This window comes from Melospiza melodia, chromosome W (assembly GCF_035770615.1).
Source record: "Melospiza melodia melodia isolate bMelMel2 chromosome W, bMelMel2.pri, whole genome shotgun sequence".
Classification (NCBI taxonomy): Eukaryota; Metazoa; Chordata; class Aves; order Passeriformes; family Passerellidae; genus Melospiza; species Melospiza melodia.
The window spans coordinates 16,288,729-16,313,299 of NC_086225.1; the positions used below are offsets into that span (position 1 = coordinate 16,288,729).

The 24,571-nt window shown below is 42.3% G+C and overlaps 1 protein-coding gene across 1 annotated transcript in view; it reads left to right on the plus strand.

Annotated features, from left to right (window-relative positions):
* Positions 1 to 22,740, plus strand: part of MEX3C (mex-3 RNA binding family member C) — a 41,028-nt gene extending 18,288 nt beyond the window's left edge. The window contains exon 3 of the mRNA XM_063179521.1: positions 21,524 to 22,740. Within this exon, the coding sequence (XP_063035591.1) occupies positions 21,524 to 22,740 (1,217 nt within the window). The remainder of the gene's footprint in view (positions 1 to 21,523) is intronic.
* Positions 22,741 to 24,571: the final 1,831 nt, after the last annotated feature.

Genomic DNA, 24,571 nt, shown 5'->3' on the forward strand with positions numbered 1-24,571 from the left:
ACCACACAAGAGAGCTGTGGCCTACTTCTCCAAGCGATTGGATGAAGTAAGTAAAGGATGGCCAGGCTGTCTGAGGGCAGTGGCCGCAGTGATAATTAACATAGAAGAGGCCAGGAAGCTTACGCTGGGCCAAAAGGTGACTGTGTTAATATCCTACACTGTGTCAGCTGTGCTGGAACAGAAAGGCAACCATTGGTTGTCGCCTTCCAGATTCATAAAGTACCAGGCCATCCTGGCTGAATCAGATGATATAACCATTCAGGTAACTAATATTGTGAACCCAGCTTCATTCTTAGAAGGAAGAGCCCCAGCAGAACCCATCGAACATGACTGCCTGGAAACAATTGAAGCCGTCTACTCCAGTCGCCCAGATCTCAAAGAAGAGCCGTTCGAAGACGCGGACAACTGGTTTTCGGATGGCAGCAGCTTCGTGAAGCAAGGAGTAAGAATGGTTGGCTATGCAGTCACCACTACAGAGAGGGTAATTGAGTCAAACCCCCTGCCTGCAGGGACTTCAGCTCAAAAGGCAGAGCTGATAGCTCTGACCCGAGCCTTGGAATTAGCAGAGAACATGCAAATTAATATATGGACAGACTCTAAATATGCCTTTTCTGTTGTACATGCTCATGGAGCCATCTGGAAAGAAAGAGGACTGTTGACTACACAAGGAAAAGCAGTCAAACATACAGAGGAGGTTCTGCGACTGCTGGAAGCGGTCCAACTCCCAACACAGGTGGCCATAATGCATTGCAAGGGGCATTTGAAAGGCAATACTATTCCAGAAATAGGGAACAGGAAGGCAGATACAGAAGCTAAATTGGCGGCCACAAGAAATAGGGAAGCGGAAATAGCGGCCCTAATACCAGGGGAGCTGGATATCAATATCCAGCCAAATTACCAAGAATCAGATCATAGGTGGATTCAAAGGAATAAGGGCAAAATACTAGAAAATGGTTGGGGTCAATTAGAAACAGGACAGTTAGTGATACCAAGAAACGTGATGTGGCAGTTTGTGAAGGCAGAACATGAGAAGGCCCATTGGGGCCTAGATTCGCTTTACCAATATTTGCAGACCAGAATAGCAGGACCAAAATTATTTACTACTATAAAACACGTTACGTCCCAGTGTGAACGGTGTCTGAAGAACAACCCGAATACAGGAACCAAAGTACACCAAGGAGCCATAAACCGAGGTAAATTCCCAGGTGAGGTATGGCAAATTGATTTTTCTGAACTCCCAAGAAAAGGGGGGTTTCGGTACTTGTTGGTATTAACTGACACATTTTCTGGGTGGCCTGAAGCATTCCCCTATAGGACAAATAAGGAAAGAGAGGTAACTAGAGTACTGTTGAATGAAATTATTCCACGGTTTGGGGTACCGAAGAGCATTTCTTCGGATAGGGGTACACATTTCTGTGCAAAAATAGTGAGAGCAATAAGTAAAGCATTACAAATCAAATGGCAATTACACACGCCTTACCGTCCACAGGCCAGTGGGCAAGTGAAAAAAATGAATCATCTTATCAAACAGCAAATTGCCAAAATATGCCAGGAGACTAATTTGCAGTGGTATCAAGCTTTGCCTATTGCTCTTCTGAGGCTGAGTCAAACCAAGATCAAAAGAAAGGTTAAGCCCATTTAAAATTTTGTATGGTAGACCTTATGCTATGCAAGTTGTAGATGGGTACGCCATAGACCAAATCGGTAATCAATACATTTATGATTATGTAATTATGGTGGGGAAACAGTTTGATAAAAATGCTACTGTGATGATCGAGTACCAACCTAAGCAACCTGATTGTAAATTGCATCCGTTTAACCCCGGTGATTGGGTGTATGTTAAGAACCTTTTAGGAAAACCCCTACAAGAAAAGTAGGAAGGACCTTTCCAAGTGCTGCTGACTACCTTCACCGCGGTTCGGAGTCGACGTCCCTGGATCCCCGGCTGGCCCGTGATCCACGGATGCACAAGGTCAGCGAAGGCGCCCATCCCGGCCCCTCCCTGGCTGGGGCCAAGCTGGATTTGCACCACGCCCACGCCAGAGTGAAGGTCAAGCAGAAAGGGCTGGATGATGATAAAGAGGACTCGGAGAGGGAGCTAAGGGAACGAGCTTTCCTCATTCCCTTGGAGCCTCTGCCGCGGGGATCCCGTAACGTGACGCCCGGCAGTTTAGCCACATTAAGATAGATGTGACCCTGATGAAACCCAACTTTGCCAAGCACATTGTGTGGGACTAATTGGATTTCTTTGTGGAGGTTGTGATAGAAAATTTTGGAACGTACAAAGTTGTTTACTAGACCTCCAATGTTATGAGTGTAGCTACAAAGAAGCAAGGGAAAACGACCACTATTTGGCCTTAGAGAAATTCGCCAACAGACCCATTTTAGAGGCTAGGGAATTGTTTGAAGCTCCCGAACAAATTGTATTAGGGTGGTGCCATTGGAAAGTACACCGCTGGTTACAATATTGTTTGAAACTTGTTAGTGGATGTCTAAGGTTTTATCAACCCGTTGCTATTCTTCTGTCCCACGACATCCACTAACAAGTGACCAAATTGGACCCTTAGAGATTTAGACACTGAACTAGAAAAGGTTATTTTACGGGTAGAACAAATTCACATCAAGCAACGAGAGCGCCAAAAGAAACAAAATTGACAGCTAGACATCATGACCCCGACTCCACCTCAAACCTTTACAAATAGGGATGGACGTCAAGATTCTCAAAGCAATGCTTGCACACCCTGAAGTAAAGAAATTGGTGCAAAAGGTGAATCAAACAACTAAACGAATGGTATGGCAGATAGAACACAATTCAGAAAGAATAAAGAATGTCCTGACTGAAGTAGAACAAGTAGGCCAGCATCACTGGTGGGACATCTTTACAGGATATTCCCCAACAGCTACACAGGTCTTCCATTACCTGGTGCACCCAATGCTAATAGTAATTGTAGCTTTGTTATTACTAACTCTTACAAACATTTGTTTGTGGTGGAGACTAAGGAGCATAATGAAAAAGACCCAAATGATTTGGGCAATGGTACGAGCCTATCAGCGTCCTGTAGGACCCGAACTTGACGAAAGAATTCGTAAGTTACAAGAAAAAGGGGGGAAATGAAGCCCTAAAGCAGATAGCCTTCCAGAAGTAATGGGTTAAAACATGGAATGAGAGGCATGGAAAGAAGGGCCTAGCACTAGAACACACGGAGAAAGCACAGCACTAGGAAAACAGAGCAACAAATTAGATAAGAGGTAGAGCATCATGACAGGGGAAGAGATAGGTATAGGAGAAACTAATGGGCTAAGCAGGTTTAGAGCCAGCAATGTCGAAACGACCCTAAGGGTTTTGCCAAGCCACGGGATCTAAGCCAAATACACCGGGAATTGACCAAATTAGGAAAGGAGTTCAAAAGTTTAGAGAGGAAGACTCATCGGAAAGACCCCGTCTATGATGAAGGCAACAGGAACGACCACCTGAAAATTCCCCAAAAGAGATGTCTCCTCCTACGCTCCGCCCACGCTCCGCCTACACCACGCCCCATATGAATATGCATGATTATGTATCTGATCTGATGTAATCCTATACCCAAAATTGTATATAAGGCTTGCTTTTGCTATGTGAACTCAGAAATCCATTTTGTGATTTCTCCGACGCGTCGTTAATAAAAATACCTCCTGCTTAATTGACTTAAGCTAAGTCTGATTAGGCAGTCACTCTGCCTGTTTGGGGCAAAATTCGGCATCACTTGCAGGAATGGGGTATCCACAACTTCTCTGGACAATTTGTTCCAGCGCTTCACCACTGTTTGAGTAAAGAATTTCTTCCTAACATCTCCTCTAAACCTGCCCTCTTTCAGTTTAAAACCATTGCCCCTTTTCCTGTCACTATCTGCTTGTATAAAGAGCCCCTCTCTCTCTCCTTTTAATAAGCCCCTTAAGATACTGGAATGCTGCAATGAGGTCTCTCCGAAGCCTTCTCTCCATGCTGGACAATCCCATGCCTTTCTTCATAGGAGAGAGGTGCACCAATCTTCTGATCATCTTTGCGGCCACCTCTGGACCCACTCTAACAGGTCCACATCTTTCTTGCGCTGAGGACCTCAGACCCCTGGATGTGATACTCCAGGTGGGGTCTCAGAAGGGCAGTGTTGGGGGGGTAGAATCACCTCCCTTGACCTGCTGGGCATGTCTTGCTGCAGCCCAGGGTCTCGTGTGGGCATTTTTGCTGGCAGCTGTGCACAGATGTGGGATGCCACAGCTATAGAAGGCATGGAGTGCTTGAAATGTATTTTCTGGTTGATAGTTGAAACTATGTTAGAGGTTGCTGGGTTACTGTGACAGTAGTTCAATGTGTTGCTGCTCAAAGCATTTACATCACTGGAAAAGGATTAAGACTTTAATGAATAAGTTAAGTGTTCCTTCAAAGTTGTGTATTATTTCTAAAACCTGGCAGATTTTTGTGCCTTTGTTTTATTTTTTTAAATGTTATTTTTATTAATCTGAAATGTTCTCAGCCTTTTCTTATTCCCCTTGCCTCTCGAGAAATGAAGTTGACAGACACTTTTTGAGGTAGTGCAATATATTTCTTTGTAGTCTTTGAGGTAGCAAAATCTCAAAGGTGAACAACAAAGGAAAAGATTTTTGTATCCTTTTATTCTTTTAAAGGCATGCGACTGGGAGCCAGGAAAACTAGATTCCATTCCTGGCAGTGTATAGGCTTCCTGTGTGAATTTAAACTAGCTGTTGAATCCACCCTTTGCTAACTTGGCCAGTCATCATGCTGAGCAGAAAAGCTACTTCCTTTGCTGTCAGCAGCTAAAAATCTTGCATGCACAAAGTTGCATTGGTTTAAAAACTAAAATCAAGTTAGAGAAAGTGCTCTTGAAAAGTGGTAGCAAGAAAGCTGTGTTGCTGAGGAGGTGACTTGGTTTGCATGAGAAAAGCTGGAATTAAATAAGCAGGTATCCAGACTTAAAAAGCTTTCGGAGGTCTCATTTAGAAGGTTTTGTTTTAATCTCTAAATCATGTGAAGGACTTGGGAAAGCCTTCTGTGGATCACCTGAAAACTGTTTCCCTTATGTATAGTTGGTGATGCTAAGTCTTCAGTGCCTCCTGCACTTTGCACTTGAAGTAAGACACATTTAAACACTAAAATCTCTTTTGAATAATGCAAAAAGAGGGGTAGTGTCTAAAGACAAACAGAAAACCTGAAAGATGCTGGAAGGGACCAAGTCTGTCCTGTAGACATGCTGCATCCCTGAGTATATTGACTGTCTTCAGATAGTGATTGCTGGAATATATTTAATACATTCCAGTGTTTTGACTATCCAAGTAATGTGATTTTTCCAAGTGTTTATATCCTCGATAAAACGGACAATAGTGGATTTTCTCCCTAAAACATCACTAGAGTTGGGAGCTGCTTAACTCTAAAGTAACACTTCTATACAGATTTAATGATCCGGGACTCTTTTTTGTTTGTTTTTGAATATGGGCTCTTGAGCAAAATATTACTTTGCTTAAAATAATCCTGGAAATTGAAACAAAACCATAATTGTGATAAGTTGGTAGCTGATAACTATCTAACATAGCTGAACAGCCAAATAAAAGCAATAGCTATCACTCAGGTAGTGGAAAAGTGCTAAAGCAACCCTAGAGTTATATATATTATAATAAAATATAATAATAGTAATATAATCCTAGACCTTATGTTAGGATATCTATGTACTGTATTTAGCTATTAAGGGATTAATTATAGTCCTTTCAAAAATACTGAATATCTGGTTTTATGTCTCAATGTGTTGTGATAATAGCATTACTGAATTATTGACAGTACTTATATAGCCTTGACTGGTTATTAATTACCTGTAAGGAGTAGTCAGCATAAGCATAGCTAACTAACCTGAATTGCATGTTTGTTGGTTTTGGGGTTTTTTTTAAACTGGATTCTTAAGATTTCTACTTTCATGGATAAGTTTAATTTGTATGACAGAAGTTGCCATGTATCTCGGTGCCAACTGATTGCCACAGACAACAAAGACCACAGGTTCAACTAATTTAAGTGAAAAAGGCAATTACACCTCATATTATTTTTTTGCATCTTCTATAACAAGCCGGTTATTAAATGTTGTATTAAATGCCTTGTTCTGAAGACTGAAATAAAACTTGAGGTATTTGTTGGAAAGCTATTTTTCTAGATAGTTGAAGTCTTGTCATTTTTAGAGCCTGAAACTTCAGGATCTGAAACATGTGAGCATGCTGTGGCCTGGCATAATCTGAAATTACTGCTGAATTTTCAATGGCCTATTGCTCTGATACCATGTAACAAATGTGATTTCAGTTATGTTATTTGTCATTTCTGCTATGCAAAGATCCAACTCAAGTTGTGGAGTGTGTTAGAAAGGTGCAAGTTTTCCAGCTGGGATTGTAAATCCTTGCTCATAAATGCTGTTCTTTTCTGGCTTCTTGGGTGGGAAGGACACCAAACACAGTGCACACTCAGGAGACTTTGTGTAGTCTGCCAGAAATTCTGTAGATTTTAATGCGTGAATGCATAATAAGATTATTTTTTTAATGAAGCTGAAATTAAAAATCTTGGAAGGTAAAATACCAATTTCTAGTTGTCTGGTCCTTTTGATTTTCTTGTAAAATTGCTGTGTTATAAAAGAGTATGGTTTTCTTTTTTATGTTTATAACATACACATAAAAAAGAAATACTGATTAATGTGCTTCTGAACTGCACTGGATTAACTTGTCTGGCATGAGAAAATGGATGAATTCTTTTAAGCTGTTAGTAAAGTCACAGAATCACAGAATTTTCAAGACTGGAAGAGACCTATAAGATCATCTAGTCCAGCCGATGTTCTAACTGTTCAACTAGATCATGGCAGCAAGTGCCACATCCAGTCTTTTTTTGAATTCTTCAAGGGATGATGCCTCCACCACCTCACTGGGTAAATGATTCCAGTTTCTGACCACTCTTTCTGTGAAGTATTTCCTTCTTACTTCTAACTTACATCTAGCTTGACGCAACTTGAGACTGTGTCCTCTTGTTCTATCCGTTGTCGCCCGGAGAAAGAGGCTGACCCCCAGCTCACTACAGCCACCCTTCAGGAAGTTGTAGAGAGTGATGAGGTCACCTCTTAGTCTCCTTTTCTCCAGGCTGAACAACCCCAGCTCCCTCAGTCGCTCTTCATATGGCTTGTGTTCCAAGCCCCTTATTAGTTTCGTTGCTCTCCTCTGGACACGCTCAAGTAACTCGACGTCCCTCCTAAAGTGAGGGGCCCAGAACTGGATGCAATACTCCAAGTGAGGCCTCACCAGTGCTGAGTACAGGGGAAGAATGACCTCTCTGTTCCTGCTGGCCACTCCATTTCTGATACTGGCCAGGATGGCATTGGCCCTCTTGGCTACCTGGGCACACTGCTGGCTCATATTCAATCGACTGTCAACCAGCACCCCCAGGTCCCTTTCCACCTGGGCACTATCCAGCCACTCCATCCCCAGCTTGTATCGGTACAGGGGATTATTATGGCCGAAGTGCAATACTCGGCACTTGGACTTATTGAAGTTCATCCCGTAGTCGGCAGATGTTGAGTGTTTCCCTGTCTCAGCCTGTTACCCTCTCTTCTAGTACACTGTGGTCTGAATTTCTGGAAAAGAAACTTTGTTCTAAACAAGGTGTTGGCTATCTCAAACATCTTAAATTTTGTTTTCATGCAATGCTTCCATCCCATACAGCCAGTTTCTAATTGCAGGCAAAAAATTTAGCAGGGATAAGGTTGCAAACTTCCTGTAACAAAAAATGTTGCTGAGCCCTAGTACACTTTTATTTAATCAAAAGAAAAGGTCAAAGAGCTCTAAATCAAGCATTTGTTTCCAATTTCAGGTATTCCTTAATGTCTTCATTTTCTCTTTCATGTATTCTTTTAAAAGCATGAGATTTTGTCAGTGTCTGAGATCTGTTTCCTTTACTGGTGTGAGTCAGTAGTTCTCAGGTCTGCATCAGGTTCTCCATTTCTCTTTTGAACAGACACGTTATCTGCTACTTTTTACCTTCTAGAACCTTTGACAGTATATTGTGGAAAACACAGGTCTAGCAGCATTTTTGAATCAAGGTTTTGGTGTAAGTGAAGATTTGCATAGTCTTTTGCAACCTTCCTTTATTGACATGTCATTATAGAACGCGATATAGCACAAAGTACCACGACTCCATCAGAAGGGTGCAAGAGAGATTTATTACAGCAACATGTTGCTTTTATACTTTTTCAAGATATTTACATTTACTTAACATACACATTCACTGTCCATTGGTTATAAGAAAGAAACAAAATTCTCAGTAGGTGATCAAGGAGCCACTGTCATTCTGTGAGCCAGCTAGAGTCCGTATCTTTTAACTTTGTCTCCTTCATCATGTCTCCATGGTGACAACCTTGGTGTCTTCCTCAGGAGAGATATGGGGCAGTTTCTATGTGGTTCTTGAACCACAGCTTTTTTTTTTTTAGAAGAGGGAAATATTTATGAGAGCTTTTGAGTAGCCTTCTCTTGGAAAGCTTTCTCAACATCATCAGAGACTCTTAAAGCTGCCCACATTTCCCATCTCTTAGCTTGGCACTAATAGGATCAAACAAAGTCCTGCTTCCTTTGATCTGGCACAGCCAAGTGGTCGACCTCAATTCCTTGGCTCTTGGTTAAAGCACTTGAGATCTCCTGACTCCTCTGTCCTGGTACCTAGGCAAAGCCTGTGTGGCTGCAGCACCTCTGGTGCACTTGAACTTGAAGTGCTGGTCTGGAAAGTATCTCATATAAAACCACTTCTACAGCTCCAGCTGGATAATGACAAGTTAGGTAACTCATGTATCATCTTTGCTTTGTATTTTTTACATGTGCTAATGCCAAGTAAGTGGTCAGTTGCTCCTCAGAAATGGGTGTGATGGAATTATAATGGGAGCAGTCTTGATCCCTATGTATAACATAGAAACATAGAATATCCTGAGTTGAAAGTGACCCACAAGGGTCATCAAAGTCCAACTCCTGGCCCTGCATGGGACAACCGGAAAAATTGCACCATGTGCCTGAGAGTATTGTCAAAACACTTCATGAATTGTCAGGGTTGGTGCTGTGATCACTTCCCTGGGAAGCCTGTTCCAGTGCCCAGCCACCCTGGGTGAAGAACCTTGTCTTAATGTCCAACCTAAACCTCCTCTAACACAACTTCAGGCCATTCCCTTGGGTCCTGCTACTGGTCACCGGAGTGGAGATTTGTGCCTGCCCCTCCACTTCCCTGGAAGTTGTAGACTGTGATGAGGTCTCCCCTTAGTATCTTCTAGGCTGAACAAGTCAAGTGACCTTAACTGCTCCTTGTATAGCTTCCTCTCCAGATTCTTCATCATCTTTGTTGCCCTCCTTTGGATACTCTCCAATAGCTTTATAGCTTTCTTATATTGAGGTGCCCAAAACTGTGCACAAAACTTGAGGTGAGTCTGTGGTGGGTTGACCTTGGCTGGACACAAGGTGCCCATCAAGCCACTCTATCACTCCTGCTTCCCAGCTGGACAGGGGAGAGAAAATAAGATGGAAAACAACTTGTTGGCTGAGATAAGGCAGTTTACCAAGGCAAAAGTAAAAGCTTGTGTGTGCACAAGCAAAGAGGAAGAAAAATTTTTTATTTTCTACTTTCCATCAGCAAGTGATGTCTAGCAGGGCTTCAGCATGTGTAGCAGTTGCTCCAGAAGGCAAACATCATAAGTAAGGAATACCCCTCTTCCTCCTTTTCTTAGCTTGTATAGCCCTTATGGAATATCCCTTTGGTTAATTTGGGTCAGTTGGCCTAGTTGTGTCCCCTCCCAGGATCTTGCCCACTCCCAGCCCCTAATGGGGGGAATTTTGAGAGACAGCACTGATGCTGTGCCAGAGCTGCTCAGCAGTATCCAAAACACTGGTGTGTTATCAACACACTTCTAGCTACTAATGCAAAGCATAGCACTGTGAGGACTACTTTGGGGAAATGAACTCTGGCTCAGCCAGACCAAATACAGAGCCATCTTGATATGTTCCACAGGCAGGCACAGAGGTTTGGTAACTGCAAGTCCTGGTTTGGGACAGATTTGGGAGGGAACTTCCTGAAGAGGTCTCCTCTAGAAAGCAAATTCAAGCGGCCCCTCCCCCAACCAGTTTGGGAGGTAAACCTCCTTCAAGAAAAGTGGAAAACGCTGTTTATTTAACAAGCTAAGTACTCACAAACATGAAAAAATGAATAATATTAAACAATGGAACCTCTCGTCGTTCTGACGAGATGGCAAATTCAGAGAGAGTCCTTCTCGTGGGGTGTAGCTCGGCTCGCTCAGTCTCTTATCAGTCCCTCCTGCACTGGAGAATGCCGCATCCTGGGCCCCGGTGGGCCACAGGTGTGAGCTCACAGTGCTTTGCTGGGTTTTTGGTCCAGAGCAGGGCTGATCGGTTCCAAGAAAAAGAAAAGCCACAGTCTGAGGCACTTCTCTGCCTTAGTTAGCTAAAAAACTAACTACCAGCAAAGGAGAGCTCTCTTCTGCTGTCTGTGCTGCAGGCAACAGTGAGAGAATGCGGGGGAGCAAGTGCAGTTTCTGCAGACAAACTGCGCGCGCTTCTTCTCCCCCTCAGATCTAGTTTTAAAGGAGCAGAACTCAATATCCAGCATAAACAAAACAGATGATTGGGGATACAAGCATCATAAAGTCACCCCAGGACACTGCAGTGGATCTAAAAGCTTGTGATTGCAGGGGTGAGTTGTTGATGGGTCAGGAGGCAAGGAAAAATATCTTTAGTATAAAATGCTCTGATTTTTTTTATTATGTAGTGAAAGGTTCAAGAGTTAAGGGCCAGGAAAGATCACTCACAGATAGCTATCACTGGCAAAACAGACTCAACTTGTGGATATTAATTGAATTTATTGCTAACAATATCAGAGCAGGATAATGAGAAGTAAAATGAGACCTTAAAAACACCTTCCCCCCACCCCTCCCTCCTTCCTGGGTTCTTACCTCCTCCCCCACCATTGCAGGGAGACATGGAATGGGGGTTATGGTCAGTTCATCATGTCACCAAAAATGTCAGGTGTGGCGGTTTTGGTTGAACCGGGCAGAAATACTAATTAAGTGTAGTGGTTTTGGTTAGCCAATCCGAGTTTCCCGGCCAATGCACCAATTAATGTACCGGGTGTAGTGCTGGCCAAATGCCAGTGCACCCACTAGAATTATTTTCTCATTTTCTGCTGTGAGATAAGGATTAGGAGAGCAAAGCAGGCTCAAAACTTTGAAGGGTATAAAGAAAACTTTATTAACAGAACTAAAAATAAATAGTAAGAAATCAGAATAAACCTTCAGGTCACTTCTCCCATCAGCTCTTCTTTCTTTTCCTACTGACAATGTAAAGAGACAAATTTGTTGTTTTCAGTCAGTTTACCACTTTTAAAATAATCTTTCTTCAGTTCACTTAGGGAAAGGCATCTCTCCTGCCATGCCATGGAGACTTTTCCACAAGAAACAGTTCTCTCATGGTTTTAATTATCATGAATAGCACCTGCCTGGAAATCTGCAATCGTGAAGTCCCTCCCATGGTTTGGTAGTCTTCCCACAACTACCACCATGGGTCATCTCAGCTTATTGGGGTGCAATTTTAAGGATGAGCTGTTCTAGTATAGAAACAAACGTTCTCTTTTATCTCTGGGAACAGAGATTTTCTTCTCCCATCCCTGGGGCCAGGTTTCTCATCTCTCTGTTCAAGCTTCTCATTAGATCACAGCTACGTCAACATCTGCTTGCTTCAACACTGGTGCTTCTGCTCACAACTATGGCTAGAACGCTACATCCCCTCAATGTATTCCATGAATTACGAGGGGGGAAAAAAAGAGGCTGATGTATCAATTATATTATCACCATAGTCTTACAAGATAATTTCAGCTCAAAACTAAGGCATCTCCTCATTCTCCTCCCATCTGGTATTTGACTCCTTTGCTGACCCCATGTTGTTTTCTTTGTGTGTCTTCACTCTTTCCTTTTTCTCTCACTCGAGAGAGGATTGATGTCTGCAAATTTCATCTGTGCACTAAGAGAGTTAATATCTCGCTCAGGCCTGTGAATGGTCATGTGATCTCTGCGGGTGGCGGCTGCTCTCGTTTCCTGGCTGTTTTCCAACCCTGCCGCATTTAATTCCAGCCGCGGGGCTGCTTTCTGCGTGGCCGGCTCAGCCCGCAGCACGGCTGAGATTCTGCCGCCGCTGAGTTCCAACCACAGCCGGCAGGCCAGGCCGCCTCTGCTCGGCTTCGGGTGGAGCTGAGCTGGGCCCGGCTTTGGCTGTGAGCTGCCGAGCCATCCTGCTGGTACCGCAGAAAATCATGCGGCTGAGAACAGAGGTGGCCCTGCAGCCCTGCACAGAAAACGCCCCTGAAACTTATCAGGGTTAGTTTAGCAAAACTTAAAAGTTTCAGTAATCTAATAATCACACTCTAACAATAAAAGAAAATTAGCTATATGCTGGCCAGAGTGGAAAACTACACTTCTTAACTTCTTATGATTAATTAAAACAGTTTAAAAGTTAATTAAAGCTATTAATTAGAAAAAAATAATTAGGAAAGTTATATAATTTCCAACAATCACATGTTGTTCCTGCTGCTGCTCAGGGAGAAGAGTCCTTCCCCTATTCCAGCATGGGATCCTTTCCATGGGAGACAGTCCTTCATGCTTGTAATATATAATGTAAAATAATTCATGCTTAAGGGGAAATGTATAAAATAAAAATTGTAAAATGAATTTAACATCTAACGAGCCTCTGACCACGAACAACCTGGAGACAGATTACCACATTGGAATTATGAAACTCCTGGTGGTAGCAGTAGAAGAATGCCTCATTAACTAATAAAAGGAACATGGCTGGTGCAGAGATGGGCTTCCTCCGGAACCATCAGGGAACACCCAAGGACGATCAGCACTTGATAGATATCATCAATCAAGATAACCAAAGTCGTCTAGAAACATATATCTGAATACATCTCCTGACATGATCAGCGCCTGCCACTACTCAGGAAACAGCAATTGTCCAACCCTGCACAGTGAAAGAAAACTTCATACATGTGCGGGATTACAAGATTACAAAAGGAATCAGGGCACCTCTGCCTCAGGCATAAAAAACTGTATAAAACAGCCCTGCTGGAGACGGCATTCGTGAACAGAGGGAGATCTGGTGCAATAGAGGTTGGATCTAGGCTCACCCAGCGCTGATCCCGGGCTCCACGCTGTCTCTTTGACTGTGGTTTTTGAGGATTGTATTTTGGTCGTGAAAATAAAATCTTTCACATTTATTAATTTGGCTTTCTTGTTGATCATTTATAACAATGATGATGGGCTTCATAATGTAAGTCCATCCCACAAGCAACAGTTCTCAATGAACTGTTCCAATGTGGCCCCCTTTTCATGGGGTGCAGTGTGGTAGCTAGGGAAGAGGCGCTGCGGAAGATTTCGCGATGTCACGGAAAGCCAGGACCCTCGGTTCCCCATAGATAAGACCCTCAGGTACTCATAGATAAGAAATTAACATAGGAATGTGGTCCCACTAACAATAGGAATGTTGCCCCACTGAAGCCAGTAACTTGCCATCCCTTACCCAGTACTTTTCCATTCCCTACTAACCATAGGTAAGAAGGACAAACCCCTTTTTGACGTAGAGACCCCTAAGACTATAAGACCCCATGAGAAGAAGTAATAAACGCCTTTTGACCGTCCACCACATTGGTGTCTGCGTATGTCATTGGCCCGAACGGCCCTAGAGAGAGGGCTGTCGAGCTGTACCTCAGAACCAGGTCGCCTGCCTTGATCTAGAAGGCAACAGTGCAGTCCTTCAGGCACAACCTACTCCAATGTTGGTCCCCTACAGGGTCAGAAGTCCTACCAGGAAACCTGCTCTAGTGTGGGCTCCTCTCTCCACAGGTCCCTGCCAGAATCCTATTCTAGTGCAGGCTTCCTACAGGGTCACAGCCTTTTTTTGAGCATCTACCTGCTCCCATGTGGGTCCATCTTGGAGCTGGCTGGCATTGGTTCTGTCTGGCAGAGGGGAAGTTTCTGGCAGCTTTTTACAGAAGCCACCCCTGCAGCCCCCTGGCTACCAAAACCTGGCCACACAAACTCAGTATAATGTAGATCAGCATCTTTTGCAAGTATAGAGAAATGACCATCTTCCTTAAATCAACTAATTATATTCAACAGCCAGTTAAAAAAAGTTAAATTGTCAAGAGTTAAAATTTTCTACTGCATTAATTAAAACAAGGTGTGAGATGAAATTAATTGATCTTAGTTGAAAGGTGATAGTAACGAGTGTCCATCAACTGACTAGACAACAGGTAGTATTTAAAATGGCTTTAATAACCCAGCGAAATGCCACAAATGTTCTGGTTTTAATTTTCTTGTGTAGCCAGCCTGCTTAAGGAAGTTTAGCCATTAAACAATTTAGAATAGGTTTTCATTTTCTCTCCCAATGCAGCTTCATCTCTGCTTAATAAATGGGGCATTTATCTTTTTTGTACTATATAATCACAAACTGTAGAAATACTTTTAGTTATTTCACAACTGAGAGGAAACGTTCTGTTTAAACAAAAGAATGCAGCTTGGGAATGAACAGCTCTTCTGAAATATGTCAAGCAGTCATTTTTAATGAAGTAGATTATTTTTTCCTTCTTTGTTAATCAGGTGTGCAGTGTTATGCTTTGCAGACTGGCAGCTGTTTGCCTTGTGGTACTACCATCCAATGTTTCAGTCAGGTAACAAAGGATTTGCACAGTCGCAGGGGTTCTTGCTTTCTGATTAAAAATTTGTGGCAACCTAGCAATGAAATAAGGGCTGTGCCAGCTTAACAGACTCTCCCTTTAAAGCTGTGTGCATATACAGCTGTTGCAGGCTGTCACAATGCCAGTGCCCCCATGAAAATACATTCTCCCTGGTGTCCGCTGTGAGATGTGACCAGGAATAAGCAAAGCAGGCTCCCACTTAGAAATAAAGAAGAGAAAACTTTATTAACCTACAACTATATGTAAAAAGAAACACACAGAAAGAATGAAAACCTTCCAAAAACATTTCCTCCTTCCCCCACCAAATTTCCAATACATCCATCCCTCAGATCACAAACTCTTGGTCTATCACCACCCTTTAGATAATCAATTCTCAGTTTATCAAGTAGTGAGGAGTCTCTCTTGTGCCATAGGCTTCCCCTGGAAACACAGTTGAGACCTCTTGTGTTTCCTGTCACACGTGGCACTGCCTGGAGATCATTTGCCATCGTGACATCTTCCTTCCATGCCCAGTGCTCTTACCACTGCACATGGACCAGGGCTGCTTCTAGGGTTTTCCTTTTAAGGGTGCTTTGTCCAGTTCCAAAAAGAGCACAGTCTCTCACTTTCGGGACACCAGTCACCCCCAAATTTCACCCTCTGGGGCCGAGGGGTCTCAGGAACAGAGATCCTCTCCTCCACTCAAGATCGAGGGCACCAACCACCACCCTCCTCATCCGTTGTCTCTGTTCATGCACTCTCATAACATCACTGCACTCTCTTGGCTCCAAGCCATTGCCTCCCCCTAGATGCAGTCTCTGTGTCACAAGAAAAAAATGTTTCTGTCCATGGCTATACAAGAAAAGTTCAGCCAAAGGCCACTTCATCATCTGCCACCTAGGATTCTTCTCAACTTCTCTCAGACATCTTTCACTTGCACAATCCTGCATCATACTTGCTCATTTCCTGCTATTCATCCCTATCTCTCTTCTCATTCAGGAGAAGGACCAGCATTTGTAAGGTTTCCATCATCCAAGAAAAGGGTTAAAAATCTCAGGCTCTGCCTGTCCAGAACGGCTGCCTTGCTGAGCACCTTCTCGCCCCACCCCCCCTTCTCCTCGGCCTGCTATCAAATTTCAAGGTGGCACAGGCACAGACACTGGCTCTCCCTCTCTCTCCTGGGGGGATGGCTGCCGGATGACTCTCCAATGTTCCTCCACCCTTCCATCCTGCAAGGGCCTCTTCACCTCCCCTCTCTGTCCAAGGCCCTACCTCACCCGGCTGCATGGCTTCCCCTCTCCCACCCAGCCACAGCAGCTGGGCAGAGGAGAGGTCTGACCTGTTTCCTTGCCGGAACCCAAGAGGAAATTTTCCTGGGAGTGCTCTGCTTTTAACCCCCCGTGTTCTCAGAGGCGTATCCATGTCCCCAGTGGCCACATCAGGTGCCAATATTTAAATCTGAGCACCTATTGGTTTGACCACAGCATCCCAAAAAATCTCACTTCTTCTCAAACTATGACACAGGCTCATAGAAAACAAATCCCTGTATGTTCCTGTCAACACACTTGGCAATGCTATGCCATCCCCTGCTGGTCTGGAGGGACTTCCCAGACCTTGCCCTTGCTTTCTAGGCAAGAAATTAGCTATGGCTGTGCTAGCAGCTCATTGTTTGGGGTTGATGTGAGTAATTATTCTGTTGCTGCCTTTTTACTTGGTATCAGCTTATTATGGTGGTCAGAGCACTAAAGACTGTATTCAGAATAGAGGCTGTAATACAATATTGTCTTTTATCAGATAACTGCAAAGCTACTGAAAAATATATTCCTGCAAACTATGGCTTTCTATTTAGTGCTGATGGTCTGTGAGATCTGTGGTTGCTCTGGGGACAAGTTGAAGGATGCCAGACTTGGTCAGGGCTGCTCGTCAGCCCCCCCTCCTGTTTAAGAGAAGAGTTGGTGCTAATACAGCTTCACCCTGCTTGCTGCTTTTCCAGCCTAGGCTGTACTGGTAGCTTCACACACTATTTGTGTTGGAAGAGCTGCAGGAAGTTCTCAGTTTTGATCCCCTTAGCTAGTTACTTGTCAGGAGCAGGGAAGGAAAACATACTGATTTCATTTGATTGTGGTTCACAGGGGCTGCTCACTGATTTTTTACCCACCATGACTTCCAGGCTTCTATTTGGATAAATTTCTTTCAGCTTTTTTTTCCTAGATCCCTCTGTAATTGGGGAGGCAAAATTAAATAGACATGATGGTAAGAAGGTTTAAGTTCCTGTGTGTGCCTGAACCCCAGTTTTGCAGCACTTGGCAAGAGGAATGTGGTATAAGGTGTGTGTCCCTGCTGTGACAGGTTGCATTTTGCTACTGTTGATAATTGGAAGGATTAAGGACTTCTGTCCTGTGGTGAGAGGGGATGCCACACAACAAAGGGAACCTCATCTATAAATTGATCCTTGTCCCATTCCCACTGTGTGACATGGAGGGGAATTCAGCAGAAGAAAGAAACTGGGGGAAGGTTACATTTCTCCATGGCTGTGCAGAACAGGAGTCTGGAATGCTTTTTTGGGGTGGTTCTTGGCTTATGGCAGCAGCTCACCTGATGTGGTGTGAAGCAGGTGTGCACAGGCTTCCCACTGTGGTTACTTGGCTCTGCTGGCTTCATTGGGGAGTTTCCTTCATGGATTGAATGGCCTGAGATTGGGTTTGATGTCTCTCATCCTGTTAGTGATGATGAAAGGTGAAAAGGGGAGAGAGGGCTGAGCTGGTTGTTGCTGTGTTATGGGTGAGGACTGCCGGTGCTATGGCTGCTAAACTTAACTCATTTCAAGGGAAAAAAATTATTCTGTCTTCTTATAATCTCTTTTTAATTAGGAAGTATTTGATAATTTCAAATTGGCAGTGTATGAGGTAAACTATTCGATTAGAACTACCCTTAAGTTTCTTGAGGAGTATTATGTTCACTGTGTGGTTAAAATGTACAGTCAAATAATCCTCTTAAGGGGAAAAAAAATGGGGAGAAGGCTTGAGAAGAATGATACAAATCGGCCAGCACAGGGTGAACACTGCCTACAGAACTTGGCTCAGGCTTGGCTCCTCGTCAGGTGCCTGGGCAAGCAAGCACTAAATTTTTGCCTAAATGAAAACAAACAAAAAGATTCTTGTTTTAACTGTGTCTGTATGTACTTATGGCTGAATGTGCTGCTTAGGAATGCTTATGCTGTTGAACCAAGGATGGTAACTGGTATTGAATAGACTTCTGTTATCAGACCAAACTAAAATCACTTGAAAAGGTTTGATTAGATGAAATTTCTGGTCTAGAAGTCTCCTTTTCAGGCTTTTTTTTCTATGTACTTCAAAATCTTGGATACAAAAAACTTATTGCAAAAGTGTGGGTGATATATTTTTTCTTCCCCTTTGTCTTTCCCAGTCTCCTGAGCTTAGATACAGAAACTTCTTGATTTATCCTTTGGCCCTGTGATTTCATAGCTGGCAGAGCTTGTCATTGTGGCTGCAGAATTGTTGGAGAGGGGATGGGATCAGCTGGGCTTTGCAGCATTGCCTCAGTAGTGACTAATGGCCGAGGGTGGGAAACCTGAGCAGCTGAGTAAAAGCAAAAAGAAAGGTCATTCAGCTAGAGTGGTATTATGGGCTACTGACCTTGTATTTTGACATGAGTGTCTTTTGCGGGGATTTCCAGCACTCCTTGTAGGCAAAATCTGGTGAGTATTGACTGACTCATTCAGAAATATTGGGTTTTGTATGTGGTGACTTTTTTCAGTTCTTCCTAACTTTTCAGATACAGATTGAGGGTCGGTCTTGATAGTCTGGGGAGTCAGCTTTCCACTGAAGCAAACTTTCTGATGTTTAAAAGTCTTATTCTGTTGCTACAAGGTTTTGAGGCAGTGTTTGGCCTCTGCTTTCTAGGTATGTGACTCATACCTTAAAAGCAAAGCTATACCCATCTTGGTCTGTGCTGTTCTGCAGCCTGAGGAAGAAAGGCAAGAAGGCTTTTCTTTATACTGGAGTGGTTTGGAAATGTGACACTGGCAAAGCCATCTCTGGGAATTTGCAGGGAATGGAGTTGAAGGTGCATAATTCTAACTTAATTTGAATTTCTAAAATATCAGGAAAATCTTGTTTAAAATGTAAGCTGTAAGACTTGGTAAGGCAGTTTGGAATCTGGAATTAAGTGGGCTCTGAACTGTGATATATAATATAGAATTCTATTGCTATATAGATGTCTATGTCTAAATGCCTCTAGTATTCTTTAAATGTTGCCTCTGTAATTTTTCGGGAAATAAGGATATATACTTGGGTGGAATGGAGTAAATGAAAGTAATCTGTATATATTGAAGAATAATTGATACACAGCAGGAGACTGTGTTTAGGTGTTTCAGTAAAAAGTGTGAAAACATCAGTGACACCATTTTACAGATCCTTTGGGTTTAATGTTTGAGCCCACTATATTTTCTGAGTAACTGGGAAGGAATTGTTATAGATGAGTAAATGGTTGGTTCTCACAATTAAGGGGTAAACATTATATGTATGTTAAAAGAAGTTTTATAAATGTATAGTTATGTTACTGCAATGTGCTCCCCCCAGTATGTGTTATAATGGGATGGTCTTGGTAATCTGGGCATTTGGGAAGGTTGGCTTGTTACTATGGCAGCACCTGACCTCCAATCAGAATGTAAGAAAGTGACTTCTACCACTGGACAGCAAGGAAGGAGTTGACTGAGAAAGGCTCTAGGAGGCGCTAGAGATGTAAAAAGGCAAAGCATCCATCTTTAAGATGAGCCAGCCACGTGGTAGGCAGCCATGAGGGAGGTTCCCAGGCCTGTTCTTCCTTATTTAGTCCTTTTGTTGTATTATTGTTAAGGTTGAATAAACATTTGCAATTTTTAAAGTGAGCAGTTGTTTCTCAGAATGGGAATGGAGTGGGCAAGCAGATTTACTACAGGGAGAAATGCAAACAAAGAGATGGAAGGAGTAAAGGTATGTTGCAAGTGAGGTGCTGCTCTCTGGTACATGTAGGGAAATGGCATAGTTTCAAAGGATGTGTGCTTTGCCACCTCTGTAAGGCATCTCATATCCGTTTTCCCTTTTTTTTTTTATCTAGTAGAGCACTAATGCCTTCTCAGTGGGCTGTAGTGGGAGGTTGCGGCTTATGGGTTTGTTCTCTCCTGCTGACGCTGATCAACATGTTTGGCTCTCTGGTCTGTATCCCCTCCTTTGCACAGGTATGTCTGTGCCTCACACCCTCTCTTCTGGGAGCCCTCCTGTGCTCCTCCATGTGCTTTCTGGGGGAGGTAGGGCCTCTCAGAGCCCTCGCTAGCTATTGAAGATTAATGAACTTTCTTTCCAGCTGTGTCATGAAAACAAAGGACTGTTGTGTTCAGCCTTTGTCCTTGCTATGTGCAGGGACCCTTCAAGAAGCAGCTCTTCCTCCCCTCTATTCCAACCAGCATCTGCATGTTTGCTGCTTTCTTTTTATTAGTAGATAGTACTGAATAAAGTGCATCTTTGTGTGGTTTTCTAACTGTACAATTTATTGCTTGTGATACCTTGGGTGCAAAGGACTAACAAAACACTATTTTGAGTACCCAAATGGTTATGAGATGCTTAAAGTAAATAAGGGAAAGGTAAATAAATTGCTGCAAGTGGAATGATGCTTAAAACACTTGATCTGAAAATGTTATAATTTTTTCAAGATGATGTTCACTGTAAAATAACACTTACTGTTACATGCTTTTGAGTTTGTTTACAATAGGATAAATTCAATTAAGACTGAATCCAGTAGACTGTCTTGCATGTCATGGACCTGCTTGTGTCTCTTCATTTTGCAATGCCTGCTTTTCTGGTCCTGTCATGGGTAAAAGGGGCTTCTGTATGTATTTCAAAATGCCTTGAGCATCTTGGGAAAGAGCCTGTTGTCACTGTGTCATGGCAAACTTTATAATTCAGTCCCCAAAAATCAAAGACAAATATTTCATTAACTTTCTGCTTTTATTTCAGACTGTATTTACTCAGTTAATGAATGAGAGAAATTCCATGTAGGCATATACTATTACATAGTAAGCCTTATTTGCATGCAACAAACTGCTTGAACTCCTACTTGACAGTTCAAGCAGTGGCTCCTTCATCTCCTGGGGAAGAATAAAGTTTTAAATAACACTTAGTGATAAAAGGAAGCAAATGAAGAGTTCTCAGTTAATTGATTTTATCTATACCCTATACCGGTTGCAATACAGACACTTCTCTCACTTGTAAATGCTTAATTTGCTTTTAGGTCATACTTGTTGGTGGAAGACTAATATATCAGCAAACTTGTGCGTGAACCTTTACTCCTTTTGCAGGATCTTAGAAATAACTGAAGTGTACCAAATCAATGGAAAAAATTTAAACCTACTAGTATGTATGGGATAATCACAAAGGTGGCTGATGGAGGAAAAAGTCATTCATGTTTATTCACCATCTAATAGCAATTGAGGAGTTGCTGGGCTAAACCAGCCCAAGAAACATTGCTAAAATAGTTTGTGGCTATAAGTATCAGAGGCCTGTTTGGAAATAATAGGTATAAGTTGATACTGGTTTTGCTGATGTGGCTTGCAGAGATGCAAACAGCTGCTTCTGGTTTCACCCTATGGTTTCTTGAAACTCTCAAACAGCTTAGATGGCTTTCTTGTGGCTTTCTAAACTTGGATGTCTTGCCAAACTTGTATATGTTTCCTTTAAACAGGTTGCAAAATAAAAGCACTAAGGGCCAAGACAAATACTTACATTAAGACCCCTGTTCGGGGAGAAGAACCAGTCTTTGTTGTCACTGGGCGAAAGGAGGATGTAGCCATGGCTAAAATGGAAATTCTCTCAGCTGCTGAACACTTCTCCATGATCAGAGCATCACGCAACAAGAGTGGTCCTGCTCTGGGAGGCCTGCCATGTACCCCTGATCTGCCAGGTCAGATGACAGTCCAAGTCAGGGTGCCTTACCGTGTAGTTGGGCTGGTGGTTGGACCAAAAGGAGCTACAATCAAAAGAATTCAGCAGCAGACCCATACCTACATAGTCACCCCCAGCAGGGACAAGGAGCCAGTCTTCGAAGTCACAGGAATGCCTGAAAATGTCACCTGTGCACGTGAGGAGATAGAGATGCATATAGCCATGCGTACTGGGAACTACATCAAGCGGAATAAAGAGAATGATTTCCACTACAATGGTACAGATGTGAGTTTTGAAGGAGGCACTCTCAGGTCTGCATGGCTTGCTTCTAATCCTGTCCCTCTTAGTTGCACTAGAATGATTTCTAATTATAGGAATGACAGCTCCAGCTCCTTGGGAAGTAGTTCCACAGATTCCTGTTTTGGAAGCAATAGATTGGCTGATTTCAGCCCAACAAGTCCATTCAGCAAAAGCAACTTTTGGTTTGGAGAAACATTGCCTTCAGTGGGCATGGAAGACCTCGCGGTTGACTCTCCTGTTTATGACTCCTTATCAATGCCTTCCCAAACCATTTGGACTCCTGGCTTTGGTAGTGACCCTGCTATTAATACTAAGCCTCAATGCCAAGGGAGACAGCCATCTACTCCTTGCCTGTCACCCACATTTCCAGAAAGCCTGGATCATCCGCTGGCTGGGAGAGCGAATAATGACCCACCTAGCACTGGCCACCAAGTAGGCCTTCCTATCTACATTCCTGCATTCTCCAATGGCACCAACAGCTATTCATCTTCCAATGGTGGCTCCACATCCAGCTCACCCCCTGAGTCAAGACAGAAGCTCAACTGCGTGATGTGCTTCGAGAACCAAGTTGTTGCAGCTCTGGTCCCCTGTGGTCACAATCTCTTCTGCCTGGAGTGTGCCAACAAAATCTGTGAAAAGGAAGTCCCATTGTGTCCTGTTTGCCAGACAGCTGTTACTCAGGCAATTCAAATTCACTCTGAAATAGAGATATTATAGGGATATTATTATATGTGGACTTTTAAAGACTTGAAGTCATAGATGTAATGGTACCCTCTAGTAAACTTTTAAATGAATTCTGACTGTTTGACTTCCTTGGGATTAGACTGAAGTTATTAATAAATTTTTACTTTCTCAAAAGGCTGCTATGGTAACACTAAACTTAAGGGGTCTCTGTCTGGTACAGTGTAAGCAGATGGCATGTTTAGCAGAGATACATCTGGTATAATGTTATGGCACAGTGAGGGCAAGTTTTCATAAATTACACAACTGAAAAAAAACCTAAAAATTTCCAGGCTTTTCTAAAGGATCTCTGTTAATTGTTTGGCTTCTGTGAGTTGGCAGCAATGAACCTTGTTGCCTAAATGCAAAAGTACTTGTCTGCTATGGAGGATGTGTAGTATTATCTATATATCAAACAACACTTCAATGCTATCTTCTACCAGCTTTGAGGAAATATTTTTTTCTTTATGTGACAACTTATACCTAATTCTTCAGCATTGGAAATATCTTTTAAAGTATAGTTTGATTTACTGAAACGGATTGTGTTATTTGGCAGGTTCAGATAATAAATGACAGATGGGAAGAGAGAAACTGCCAGATGCACCTCCATTTTGTCCTTGATAAGGGCAGTATGTCCAGAGGATCAGGAATGTCTCAATTTGTGAATTCCTACCCACTGCTTTTGTTAGGGTAATGTAGAAAAAGTCTGCCTGGCTTCATCCAGTTACAGTAAGGGCTTTGGGATGCACATACTTTGACTAAGAGTGATGATGCTGACATTCTGTTCATTAGTCTGATCAAGCTGTTCTTGACCTTTTTTAGAGAGTATATAATTCAAAATGTGAAGCATTTTTATGTTAAATTCATGTCTTACACATAAATATATATTTTCAGTAAGAAAAAGGAAAAAGAGGGAGTTGTGTAAATGTCCTTGTATTATTCATGACAGCAGCTGTGACAGTGGCCCTGTAATCAGTTTACTTAATTTCAAAACTGTCTTTCCAAAAAAAAAAAAGTCTCTTGAATGAGCTTCTTACATTTCAACCTGTGGATGTTTCTAGCTTTTTTATCCTCAGTACATTACCAAATCTGTGCTGACATACATTAAAACAGCAAAAACAAAAAAAAAAGACACAAAAGTAGAGTTCTGATGTATTTTTTTCTCTTTTTTAAAGCATTATTTTCCCAAGACAATCTTTTTCTCAGTGTAACAACAAAAAAGAAATTATGCATTAAACTAGTAAATATGCAGAAAATTTTATTTTTATTTCCACTTGAAGAGTTACATTTCATATAAAAGTTTACAACTAGGAGTTGCTTTGAAGGCATATTATGTACTGCAGAACTTTAATATAATTGCTTGCAGGATAGTTACATGTCAGTATTAAAATCTGATCTCTAGCTACAGTCCTGTAGATGTGAACAAATGTTCACTGAGTGTGTATTTTGTTTTATTGCATTGTACACTGCAACTAATAAGCCAAGGAATCAATAGACATAAGGTAGGTGTACCACTTCTATAAACCACAAACTAAGAATAAACTGATAAACTATTGATCGAGCTTAGTTTTTGCTAATTTTACTACACTCTTTGTTATGTATATGTAGGGAGGTCATAGGGATTATAAATTCAATTTTGGTAAAGTTTAAAAACTATATATTTTATGATAAAGGGCCTTTAAATTATGATGGCCAAAGCACTGATATATTTGTTGTAAAGAGAATTATAAGAGTTTTATTTTTCTGATATTAAAAATTACTTAATAAAGACTTGTTTCCATTAACTTGAATGTTTTGCTCTCTTCATAGTTGTTACTTGGAGCAGCTT